The 13,883-nt window shown below is 34.6% G+C and overlaps 1 protein-coding gene across 1 annotated transcript in view; it reads right to left on the minus strand.

Moving 5' to 3' along the window:
* The window catches only part of ADGRA1 (adhesion G protein-coupled receptor A1), a 254,109-nt gene that overhangs the window by 149,449 nt on the left and 90,777 nt on the right, over positions 1-13,883 (minus strand). The window contains exons 3-5 of the mRNA XM_040702834.2: positions 12,742-12,813; positions 8,947-9,018; positions 70-141 (exon numbers count right to left, since the gene is read on the minus strand). Coding sequence (XP_040558768.1) covers positions 70-141; positions 8,947-9,018; positions 12,742-12,813 — 216 coding nt within the window. The remainder of the gene's footprint in view (positions 1-69; positions 142-8,946; positions 9,019-12,741; positions 12,814-13,883) is intronic.

A 13,883-nucleotide genomic window follows, 5' to 3' on the forward strand; every position in this document is an offset into this window, starting at 1 on the left:
AATTCAACTACACTGTGCTCATTGCAATGTTTTTCTTGACTCTTTCAGAAGAGTAGTAGTCATACTTACAGCGCTTTCAGAGCTAGCAGCTCAGAGAAGAGTCCATTCATGAGACTTGAAAAAATATTCCCTGACAGATTTCTAGAAAAAAAGTAAATTATTGATATAGCAAATATATGAAAACAAAATTGTTATAGAGTATTATTTTTTTCCAAGTGCTAATTAAGAAAGTGTCATTTCCTGACCACAAAGACATATTTAAATTTGTATATCGTCTTTTTGTAAATTACAACAATATTCAAATCAAACCATGCACTTTTACTTATTTTATTGTCACAGCAGGTACACATACAATCCATTCCCTCTAAGAAACAGGAGGATCTGTACATAGTTAACAGAAGTAATATATTCAAGAATTTCAATGTAAATATTCACACAATGATTTGCCACCAAGACCTATGTTTTAATTTTACTGTTTATGTAGAATGCTACTTCAAGGTAAACCAAAGCATTAGTTTAATAATGCTTAGATGAATTCAAGCATTTTATTTAAACAGCAGTAAACATTTTTATTACAAAAGACTTTAAATAAATGGATCTTCCTATCCTTACATTCTCAAGGCCATTTCCATTTTAACTACAGCTTTACTGCATTTTTGGTCTTGATGTCTGAATGGATTAAGCTGCATCTGTATGCAAGTATTCAATTTAATATTTCCTCATTCAATATTACTATTGAATCAGCATCTTAGGAGTACAAAACGTAAATGCTTAATATCAAATAATGCTGTCTTTTTAAGTACCTGTAAAATAAAATTAAAATAAGTTGTAGAGCCTTCTGGGAACAATTAATCTTATTTTTGTATTCTTGGCAATTCTTGGAACAAAAGTAATTTTTCAGCAATCAAGAAAAAAAGCTTTGAACAATTCAAAATTTCATGGTAGCTTCAAGCAAAACTCTACTAATAGAGAAAAATAACTGGCTCAGCAAAGTTAAGTGAAATTATTTCTCGTTATACTGAGTGACAGTAAGATATGTTGATATAATTGAGGTCATTGCATGCATTTTGTTTAACAGTGCACCCTTAACACAATCGAAGCACTAAGCTCTTGGAAATGGAAGGGCTTTCAAATTTGCCTTGAAGCGTAGGTATATATAAGGGAACCTCTTAGAATTAAATGAACCTACTCATGCTTGTTGGACATAAGCCCTGGCTAAGCATATGCTGAAGCAGTTCAGTGAACCAGGAGCTTAAAAGGACTGGATGAGAAAGTGATAACCTTGACATTTACACCGCAGTAGACCAAAAGTAGCCTCACCAGTAGGAAAGCAGATACAGTAGTGCCCTGTTACTGACAGAACAATCAAGGTGAACTGAAAGACAGCAAAAGTAATCTGCCTAGCCATGTATTAATGGCAGCAGAAACACAGAGTTTTCTTTCCTCTTCCTTACCCTACTACAGTATGGTAGCATTTCCAGTTTGATGCAAATCCCATTTTTCTCTTAAATAGCTGGTCAGACTTCATGCAGCAAAATAAACAGAACATCAGCACTGAAGTTTGGTAATTCTGTTTGCACCAAAGGAAGGCTTCATTTCTGCTCAATATTTCAGAAAGCAGGGAAAAAAACTAAACCATTTCCATGGCTGATGCAGCAATATTCAGCAAACAGACTGTTGCTATTCACCTGCTGAAGATGCCCATCCTCTGTCTGATGAATCTATGCACTTTCCATAGGTCCTACCATGCCCACTGAGATATCTAGCTAGAATTGTCTTTCATTCAACTAAAAATTTCTAACACGTTCTTTTCACAGATTTTTGTAACTTTTTTATTGCGAGAAATGCATAAACGTTTTCTACAGTATATTTGACAAGTGGTGGAATAAACAAGTTCCTGACAGTTCAGAAGTCAGCACAGAGCCAGCAAGTCAGTTTTCATACTGTTTCACACTCAGCCAGTGGCCTGGCTCAAAATTTCCACATTACTACTGCTAATTAGCAAACCAGTATCATGTTTACAGTGCTGTATAAATCACAAATAAATTTCTACACCCAACAAGCACAGAATAGAAGAATGGATCTCCCCAACACTGGGAATAGCTTCTTTGCTAACAAAGCACTCTGGAGCATTATTAAATCAGCCAACAACTGAGCACTTCTGAGCTAGATGTCTGCAGTGTGCCGCAGATGCCTGGTTCTGTTGGCTCACATGACACTTATATTCTATATTAAAATATTTCTATATCCACAGTGTTGTGAAATTCCACCATTTCAGATATCCTAGAAATCCACTCTAGCTTGACTTAAAAGGAAATTTGTTCTTAAAACATCTCCATCACCTAGTTTCCAAACATTGCAAACATAACAAATTAATGCACTCTAAAGCTGATAGCACTTACTATGCCATTAACGGAAACGTGTGCTCTCTGTTATATCAGAGGTAAACCATTTTAGTTTTATGTGCAGGCTCCTGCACTTATTTTTTAATATACCAAATACTCTATGCTTTTACAAAAATTAAACACTTTGGCTAGAAACTTAAATATAAATAACAATTGACTGATTTGAGGCAAAGTACAGGTGGAAACAAAGTATATGAACAGGATGCTTCACTCTTATAAGCAGTATTAGAAAGCATAGACTGAATGAAAAGGCACTGGATGCTTCTTCTGTGCAAAAGGCTTGAATAGAAGAGGTAAAAACCTACAACACAAATAGAGAGAGGGTAGGCTCTGGTGCATACTTTCTCAGTATGGGGTCTACGTGATTCACTATGTTATACTGATTTTGTACTTTATCTCTGGCACCATACAAAGGGAGCAGTCTCTTCAATGACAGCAACAAAGTCACACAAGAATTTATGGTATAATATTACCATAAAGCTAGTTGGTGATAATGATTCAGAGACAGGGTGACAAATAAATCAGATGTACTTTAATCAAACAGTTGGAAGTAAAGAGGAAGGCCTGTCTGAAACTTCTTAAAGGAAGATCCAGCAGTAGCTGCTTGTTGAAATAGATTTTAATGCAGCAACACTGCCAAACCTGAAAGACTAACTTATTGGGGATTATTAAGATGAAATCCAGTCTATCAGTACAGTGGCACCACCCCAGTATTCCATAGCTCTTGATATTTAAATTAAGTTTAAACAGAATTTGTATGGATGGCCACTCCACTACCTACAAAAAGTATATTTGCATACATCATGCTGGAACAAAGCATTGAAACATGGCCACTGAGGGGCCGAAGGAGATCTGGAAGATTTGTTGCATTCAATTATGTCACTCCTAGTTAGAATACGTGCACCCCAGCACAGCATAAACACAGCCGAAGGATGATATATTAAGTCAAAAAAGTTAAGCTAATATCTTAGAAGACATAATAAATCTTCTCTTATGCTGTCTGAGGCACTGTCAGATACATCTGTCAAACAATGTGAAAGCATTTTGAAATCATTTTTCAAGTACAAATCATCAAATCCAAGAAGGTGTAAAAATTAGATCAGCCTCAAGGAACATAATGACAATTCACCAGTTGCAATGATTTCTGGAGCTGTATGAAATTTTAGATTTCATTAGTAATTTGAAATTCAATTCCAATTCACTAAAATATACATCTTCACCACAGTTTGAGTAAGGGACTCTTTTCCTACATGCATGATAAAGAGGTTTATAAATACATAGAAAATCCAAATAGACTTTATGTTTTCAAAACAATATTTGATGATACTACTAATTATTTTTTAGATATAAATTTAAGAAGCCTTTGGGTTGCCCTGTTCAGAATGGTCTGCATGAAATCATCAAACTCTTTGAAGAGTCCTTGCATAATCCCTAAAAGCTAGACAAGTTTCATCATTTTAGAGAAGTATGTCTATGTACATTTATCCAACTGAGTTTAGATATATTCACCACATTATTTGATGAAAAGTTATGTCAGTTCAGTCCTAGAGTTGATTTTTTTAATTATTATTATTTTATTTTATTTTTTACTTTTTTTCCCCCTACATTTTTATTTTACAAAGCCAACAAGCGAAGTGCTGCATTATTTTGTTTCACCTGGTATTTGTGCTCATAAACAGGACCAGGAAAGCTCATCACTGTAATTCACAGAAGACGCATAAGGATTTATGTCCTTTGCTCTTTCCAGTGGACTCACTGCTCTCCCTACTGGTTTTGATAACAGCCTGCAAAGATCCTTCTGTACTTCATCTCTGCTAAAGCAACACAGGAGAGCTCTAATTACTGCAATCAACAATTGCATAAATCACTATTTCTCTCTATATATATCTTTATAACGCTCCATTGATATTCTCACCCATAATTGGTGGTTATTAGATCAGTTTATTGTCTAAGAATCTGTCATCTTTTCTTTAGTACAATTCTATACATTTATGTTATATCAAGTAAATGCCACTCCACACCGTTTTCAGTGAGTATACTCCTGAAATGACCAGTAAACATGATTCAGAGGTATCACTAGCAACACAAAGGAGACTTACCGTAATTTATACATTGAAATAGTTTGATTCTGGAAGATTTTGTGTAAAAAAGTCCAAGGGAAAAAAAAGCTAGAAAGTGTTAGGCCTAAGGCAGCAGGCTGGATTAGCCTATAGTCAGCAAAAGAAACACTAGTTCTTACATTCAAGGCAAATTGAGATTACTAACTCAAATTATTAATAATAATTAAGTCATTAAACAGATTTCTGAGATAGAGGAATAAGTAACATGATGTATGGTGGGGACTTGTTCCTCTTGACTGCAATAGTAGTTGCACAACATAATCACCAACTCAACAAGAGTAATGCTGCTTTTGACTCTGATTTGTTAAAGATGACAGTTTGTATAAAAGATAAAGTCATAAATTTTGATACAGCAATCATGAACTGATTTACTCATGGTAAAATAGAAATTTTGTCTAATCTATGAATCGGCCTCTGACTTCCAGAGGACAGACTTCAGAAGTAATAGTAATTGAAAAATAATAAAGTAACTGGAGAGGAATTATTGAAGTACATGAACTGGCATGCAGGATGACCTCAATAATATAATCAACTGTAGAAGGGTGATTTAAAATCCAAATAAGAAAAATGGAGGACAAAAAAATTAACCAATAACTAAACCTTAAGAAATGATTTAAAAAAAAAATCAAAGATGAAGAGAGCCAATAATAAACTGAAAATGCTAGTAAAAAGCCAGAAAGCATAGAGAGATTGTGAGAATTACTAAAAAATGAAGTTACTCTTTGGAAAGTCTACTAAAAGAAGGTGACTTACTACATTAAACAATTCTTAGTACAAATTGTAAGTGAGAAAGAGCAGACATATATAGCCTAAATATATCCAATTGCTACTATATCTGTCTTTTCAGTGATGTTGGTCATCTGTATGTATTTTGTGAAATGCATCATTAGATTCTAGAAATGATCTTTCCTAAGATCACCTACAGAATGACTGGTAAGCTACAGAACTAGTTAGAATCCAAAAATACCTGAGCAGATAGAGGCCTTCAATACTAGTCCTAGTCACATGAAAAAATCTAGTATAAATTTTACATTTTTTCCTTCTGATAAAATGCTAGATACATACTAAAATCAATCAATAATTTTCCTTTTCTAGAAAATCATTGGTTTTCTTTAAATGTTTACATGATATGCCTTCAGTAAAAGCATATTGGGTTTTTCTTTCACCTTTTACAATTTGCCAACATTTTTTCGATTTTTCTTTCAGAACTCAGTCAGTAACTGCTTCAAGTACAAGCAAAGTCAAACTAACAGGTCTACCGGAATCATCCTTTTTTTTTGCACTGACACATGGACGTAACATCCATAAAGAATCATCCATATAGAAATGAGGAACCTGGGGCTAAGAGCAAATGGTACAACACTTTAAGGTAATGGGCAGGACAGAAGAGAGGAGATTGAGATGCTGCTGGTGTTGTGAAGAAACAGCCTTGTGATTTTGGCTCAGAAATGTAAATACATGAAAATAAAATCTGGTAATAGTAACACCAAAGTCTAGTCAACATTAAGAGGACCGTTTTCCAAGAAGAGATGAGTGTACTTGAAGATAGTAGGTCAAGTAATTTCACTAAATAATATTATTCAAGGTAAAAAGTGCAACAAGAATTTCACTTGAGAATTTGAATTAAGAAAGGCATCATTCAAAGTTCAGCTATAAACTGGAGCCACAGAGTAAAACAATGCAGAAAGTGCTGAGTCTACACTCACTTGGAAGTGAAATTTAGCCTCATACTGAAGAAAAGGTAAATACCTAGGATGCATAAAAAGACTTGAGGCAAGAAAACACAGTGATAGTCATAATGTACGGGGAACTGGTGAGACTTTCTCTCAATCTGCATGCTCAGAAAAAAAATCTGCAAGCACTGTGGAAGAGTCAGAGTTTGATTACTAGAGGGAGCAGGGATATGGGAACCTGCTTTACCAAAGGAACCTGTAATGCTTTGGTTGGTTCAGCTTGGTAACTACTCAGCTTTGCCATGCATACAATGCTGCTTTCTGACATCTCTGGCACAAGCCAAGAATGCAGAGATAGTCTTCCACTCTCTTTCCTGGCCTTCAGAGGAAAGGGCAAGTATAGCCAAACACTGCCACAGAATAAATGCTGAAAACTCACCGTGGATTTATTTCTGTTCCTTATATTCACAAGACTGAAATTTAGCAGTTAAGATGGTTTGGAACATTTATGAATAAAACTTTTAGACTTTTTCCCAAGACTTCAGGGATTTGAACAGTTTCTGTTGAGGTTGCCCATATTGTCTAGAAGGTGGCTTCACCACTTTGACTTACACATACCTTCTACAGTAATCTGACTTTATACTCATAGACAAGTTCACTGAGCAAAACAAAAGGAAACACAGCAACCCCCAAATGTGGGTTGGGCTTGCCCAATCTGACCACATGCCTGAAATGAATAAAAAGAGGACTGGCAACTTGCTATCAAGGCTCCTTCTATTGTCTTTTCTCATTTGTATACATTGGAGGAGACCTGGCACAGTTGCTCTCAATAATGTAGTGAGTTAAGTGTGCCAGATTTGGGCCTTTTACCCAGCATCATTTTGACCTCCTGGCAGATCTTTCTAGAAAGATTTCCCTGTTCCCTGTTATGCCAAAACTGACTTGGAGAGAAAGAAAACACAAAGTTTGAGATTTGTAACATACTATGACACAGGACTGATTCCCCAGTCAGGAATGAAGGCAGATGTGGATAAAACGTAGAGCCCTCCTAGGTCTTTCTCAACAGGATACACTGAAAAGTGCATAACAAAATATTGTTTCCTCCATTTATTCTCTCAACCTCCAAATATTTGAAACTCAAGAATTTCCTCAACAATACCAGGTTTCTATGAATTCAGTAATCCAGCAGGGATTTCTCTTTTATAATATTGTCCATAGCCTCTTGAATTCATGTAAAATTTTAACAGCATCCTGCAGCAAATTGTTCCACAGCTTTGTCTTTTGTTAAAAAATAATGACAACAAACTTTCCTTTTGGTTTGCTTTTTTTCTCAATCTGCCTCACAGTATTTTCTCTCAGTATCCTCCAGTTTCTGTACTGTCAGAGACGATGAAAAATAGGCTGCTGTTCATCTCTATTGTGTTATTCAGAATTTTAGAGTCTTGTATCATACTTCCCTTCCTCTCAACTGTCCCTTTCCCAGCCAGGAAAGTTGCAGGCAACTTACTCATTCCTACTGCTGCACTTCTCACCACTCTGTTCTATCTTGCCTTGAGGCTTTTAGAGATTTGATCACCTTCTTTAGCTCAGTGGACTGAGCAGAATGCCCATATTATTCAAAATGCAACTGCTTAGCTTTCTTTCTGTAGTACTATGTAGGTTCTCTGATTTGTTCTTTCTTCCTTTAATAATACTTCTATGTATATTTTTTTTTTTAAGTGACACTGAGCAGTGAGCAGCTGTTAGTGGGTAATGTAATGAAAACATCTCAAAACATCTTTCCTGAGTTTTAATGGTGAGCCCAGAAATTTTTTCTTCCTTACATCACTTAATATATACTTCCACTACATTTCAATTGCTGTCAGGGAATCCTCTCCATTGTTTCTGCCGTTCCTCAAAATCAACCTTTGTCTCTCAGGCCATTAAAAACTTAATATCTTGAGTAAATTTGGCCATCAAATATTTTATACCTTCCAGATTCATCTGATTCGTTCTGAAATTGAACATCCCAGGTGTACTATCATAATCTTTTGTTTTCTAAGTGCTTCTTCTCTAACTGCCTGAAAATCTATGGATCCAGCAAATACTGAGACATAAGGATATGTAAGTTGATTACTTTACTCCCTAGAGTATGTTCCAGTGCCACTGTGCGCAATAGACTAATGACTCAGAAAGTACCATAACAAATGATGTGAACAACACAACATCTTCAGTGGACAGTTTACATTTCACATATCTCACGCAATTGGAACGACTTACAATGTTCCAAATTTAAATGATATTTTACACATTTTTTCTATGCCTTTATATTTTTTTGTAATACATTTTAGGAACAAAAAAGCTATAAAATTTTAACTGATCTCCAGTGGATCAAAAGTGCAATGTATCAGTTTTCTAACCAGCATTAGAAACCAACTTTATGAATCATCATTTGGGTGTTTGACCTTTATCTGTTTGCATGACATGCAAACAGAAATGTCACATTCAGCATCTTTACAATGCAAAAGTGTTTTATGTTCAATTTAATTATTTGGAGTTTTAATAAATATTACATTTGAAGATAGAACCATCATATTTAAAGTGTCAATTCATCACAATCAAAGGCTCAATAGAGATTTTTTCACTTTTATGAGATGACTATATGAAATTAATTTTGATATAGTGAAAGTTTATTATCAACTATACTCAGGTAAGCCATATAATAGTTCAGATTTCTCCTATTTAAAACAAGAGGAGTATTATACTCACAGTTTGTGAAGACTATTAAGTCCAACGAACATTTCTGGTGTTAGGCAACCAATTCTATTATTTGAAAGATCCCTGAAACAACAACAACAAAAAACACAACAGTGAAACATTAGTCCTACATTATTCATATACACACTCAGATAATCACATACAGCCTCTTTAATTTTAATACTTAAGGAGATAGATACAAGCGAGAAATAAAGCCTTCTTCAGTAACATGACTGAATTAAACAGCTTTCACAACATTATATAAAGGCTATTAATCAATATTCCACACCTAAACATACACGCTGCAATTTATAGTAACTGTATTACAATGTGATTATATGAATTTCTTTATATGATAAATTTTCTTTTCTTTATCACATTTATTAGCACCTGCTTGTTTACTTTTGAAAAACATTATGTATCCTTCACTTTATTGTGTGCAATAGTTAGCAAAGATGGACACATTTTTACTGTTCACCAATGTATCATCTCATGGGTACCATTCTCTCTTGTTGAAGAAATCACAGAAACCAAGGAGCAATTAACTTTTCAGCCAGTAAGAAGTTCAGTCCTGATAAGTACTAGAAAAGCTCTTCCAAGAGCAATACTGTGGCTGCCTCAGACTACAAATACTACAAGGCATTATGTTCAGTAACTGCTGTCTGCAGAAAGATGAATGGGTGCTTTCTCTATGATTCATATGTACAACAAAATGTATAGAATCCTTTTAGGAAGGAGACAGAAGACGGTATAAACAATCACGTTGTGATAGCAACAGGAATTCTGCTCTTGGGAGTATTTTGAAATAATGCTCAATTTTTTGTATTTGAAGTATAAAATTATTTGAGTACAGTTTTCCTTCATATCAATTTTTTTTTTATATAACTGTAGTAATTTAAGTATTTTAAGTGATTAAATGTCCATAACGACATTAAAATTTATCTGAATATATTTTTGTTACAGAATCAGTGGTAGCCTTCTAAGTTCTTGGTTGCATTGTGCAACAATATATTTCTCGTTACAAGAGAACACAAAAAAAAATCAAAACAGGAGAATAAAGATGAATGAGTTTGATAAATCCAGTTGTTGCTTCCATGGAGACATACCCAATCTGCTAGAATGTGAAGGCAACATCTTTAGAATTCACTACAAAGTCTTCTCCCATCAGACAAAGAATATATGCAATATTTCATCATTTCATTGCACAGCAATTAGAATGGAAATATTTCTTAAATGCTAATCAGGGATATGAAGTAGGCAACAGCTGAAGAAAATAATATGCAGAACAATATAGTGCCATAATTGCAAATTAGCTATTATTCTCTAAATTTTTCTAGTGAAAGCTACATACAAACTCTTAAAACACAACCTCAAGACAAATACACATTTATTCATATGTATCTTTCTCTTAAAGAATTAAATAGAAAACAAGAACCCACTCTGAATTCCTAGTTGTGTAATGCTTTATTTCAACCTGAGAAAAAAGTCTGAACACATACAGAACAAAATGCATCACAATGTGGAGTGTAATTTGAATGGCAGAAGTAAATTTCACCTAACTAATCAAAACAAGGGCAAATTTCTCAAAATGTGACACAGTAAAATGGTATTTTTAACAAAGCAAAAGGCAACCTTTCCTATTCTGAAGGCTTTTATCAGTGTTATTTTCACGGTAAGATATACATGGCTGAAATCTCTGTATTATAAAACCCATTTTTTAAGGCAAAACTAAAAGACAGCTTTCTGCATATTCCTCCAGACTAATACATATTATATTAGGAGTTATTCAATTCATAATGTACAAAGCTGGTATTTCTTTTCAGAAGACATTTACCTTAATAATGTTGACTTGTAAAATTGATGTGAAAGAAAGAAAAACTCTCCCCTGTTGAATAACCAAGTGTCATTATTTAAGTGCTTCATAAATTTTCAATTTTCAGTTTTCTGTGTCCCTTTTTAAGTAAACCCTTAAAACAATTCAATTTTTCATTTGAATACAAATTAGAAGATTTCTGCAAATAATTTGCAGAAAACATTTTGATGTTGACAGCCTGCTGTTTATCTGCCTGACTTGAAATAGTTGTATCTCCTGCAATTGCCCATTTTACACCAACTTCAACATGTGAAATAAGAAGATATGAATATAAAGTACAGCCTTAAAGTAATGACTGTATTCAGCATTCAACAGGAGTTGAAGGTATTTATTGCTTCAACTCAGCTGTCTGCTACCCAATCGTTGAAGAGCTGAAGACTACAGAGATTTTCTTACCACAAATTATACCTATTTGTATAAAATTTGACAAGCGTGTAATTAATCAACTCACTGTCTCTTGATTGCTCCCAGTGTTACATGTTCATGCCAGAAACAAGCGGTCTTTCTCAGCTCTATCCTGAGAAATCCTAACATTACCATTCCTTATTTTCTAGAGTCATTTCTTCCAATTTTTTCTATCATCAAATGATTTGATCTTCTTGCACTTCTCTCTGGCAGTTGATCTAAGTTTCTCCTGCATACGTTTTCCAGCATGCAGCCCAGGACATGAACAGGCTTCCCATTTTTCCCACCAGAGGTCAGGGTTGTGTTATTAGAGTACGTGGCCAAAGCAATAATTAGCGCTTGTTTTGATCATTTCATTGTTTTATCCCTAAATGCAGTGTGCACAGAAGTGTCAACCTTATGCATTTGTTTGCATTAAAAATGCATATGCTATTCTGACTTCATATGTACCACATCATTGGCTTTGTAACCAAACACACTAAAAATTACTGGCTGGCATCAGAAAACACTGCTAGCTGTGTGATCAGAGATGGAAACTTTTATTTACATAGTTCAATCAGAGATTTAACCTCAGAAAAAAAGCATAAAGATTAATAATATATATATATTTTTTCTCTGGCTTTGCATTCCTCCTCATCTAAATCTTACCATCCTCTTAAAAATTCTTGTTTTCTCACAAGTCTCTTCACCTGAGACAGTGTGCACAATGCCAGGCAGACCTCAGGCACATGCTGATGCTGCTTTGCTGTATGTGGCCATTTGGATGCTGGAAGTCGGAACACTTTAAAAAGAGGCTTCAGGTTGTGAAGAATGAAGAAGGAGATCTGTAGCCCTTATTAACTAAAAGGAAAAAGGCCTTCTTGTAGAACTGTAGTAACTTTGATATTTGTACCTTTTTCCAAACGTAGTTTAAAAACCAGTCAGTACTTCTGAAAATACTTGGAGAAGATAGGCATTGATAGGAACACAGGAATGACAGACAGGTGACAAATTGCATAAGAATTCTTATTAAAAAGGCAAAAATAAAAAATATCCAGCAGAGTTAACATGAGAGCTGAGAAAACTGTAGGCAAGTTCTGAAAGACGAAAAAGTTTCCTTTCTAAGAACATATTTTACAGACCTGGCCCGTGATAAAAGTAAACTGTACATAATGAAAGAAAAACCTTAGCAAAGCACAAAGCTATGCTTACACTGCAATGCTTACACTTATTTAAACCTCTTGGTTTTATTTCCGATGAACGTCTACAGCGACGTACTGTCTGCTACGTCAATAATTAGGTGTGTTTTTGAATTTGGAGGAGTACCTTTGGAGACATTTATTGGAAAGCAAACGTATACTTGAAAGGGGAAAAAAAAATGAAAAGAAAATAAAAGGATGGTAAATGTAAAAAGTACACTGTGTAATTTTTTATTCTCCAGACAGTGTCCTCACGCTATTATTGCTTGGTGGCATATGTGAGTTGCCCAAGGATAGAAATGTTGATACAAACACAATTTTCAGAATAACTCAAATGGAATTAATACTTACAGGCGCTTCAGCTCTGAAAGTCCATGGAAGGCCCCTGGCTCAATTGTGCTAATCAAATTATTCTTCAGATCTCTAGAAAGACATAAGAGAAGGAGCAATTAATTATCACTTTTCCTATCGTACGAGCGCTATACAAGAGGAATGATGAATGTAATGAAATTCTAACCTTTATTTGTCTTCTGTAAAGAATGTAATTTCTTCTAAATTGCAACACCAAAAGCATTACATCTTTTACAGTTTATAAAACCATATTTTTTCTAAATTATAAGTTACAATTAGATTAAAAAAATACCTGTTTTAATTATTCTCTTACTTACAATTTTACTTGTAATGGCTTACTAGCCATTCTCGCCCCAAGAAAAATGTTTTAATCAATGGATGAATAAAATAGTCAGCAAAACAATAGCCTTTTAGTTTGCTTATTACTTTTGCTGTGCACTTTACATTTAATACATTTTTCATTTCCACATAACGTAGGCAAAGCAGCTGTCATGCAATACATAAACAGTCAGGTCAGCTTTCTGTCCTGAAATACAATTAATTTCTCACATTTGGCAGATAGGTGCTTCATTTTGTAGTTGCTGATGTCCAGAGGATCAGGTGTTGTGCAGATAAAGAAGATCTTACTGGCATTAGTAATCTCAACTGCTCTTGGCACAGTGCTCGAGGTCATGACACTGCTCTCAATTCAGTCCCCACAGAGATTTACTATGGAATTGTCTCAGGCCTCTTCATGATGTGAACACTGAGGAAATGCCTTCAGTGCAATTAGATAAGTAGGCCTAGGAGACGAACGCTGCAAATTCTTGCACAGTCACTGTTCATCTTCTGTCAATTTACAATTCATAGGAAATGACTGGTGTGCAATAATATCAGTGCTGTTTCTCAGACTGGCCACTTCCAGCATATACCAGCCACCGCTTCACCTCTGCCAAATGACAGCAGTTGGAGTCACCTTATTTATGACTATTTTATTGCAAATAAAACGCACGCTGAGTTAAATCATAGTTCCACAAAGTAGGATTGCCCTCTCAGTAGGGTGAGATTTTATCCCACACATTTAACTCATACTTAGACGTATTTTAATTTGAAATTCGAATTATTTTTCAATCAGTTTTTGTAGTTTACCAGTAATTTTTTTT

Source organism: Gallus gallus, chromosome 6 (assembly GCF_016699485.2).
Source record: "Gallus gallus isolate bGalGal1 chromosome 6, bGalGal1.mat.broiler.GRCg7b, whole genome shotgun sequence".
NCBI lineage: Eukaryota > Metazoa > Chordata > Aves > Galliformes > Phasianidae > Gallus > Gallus gallus.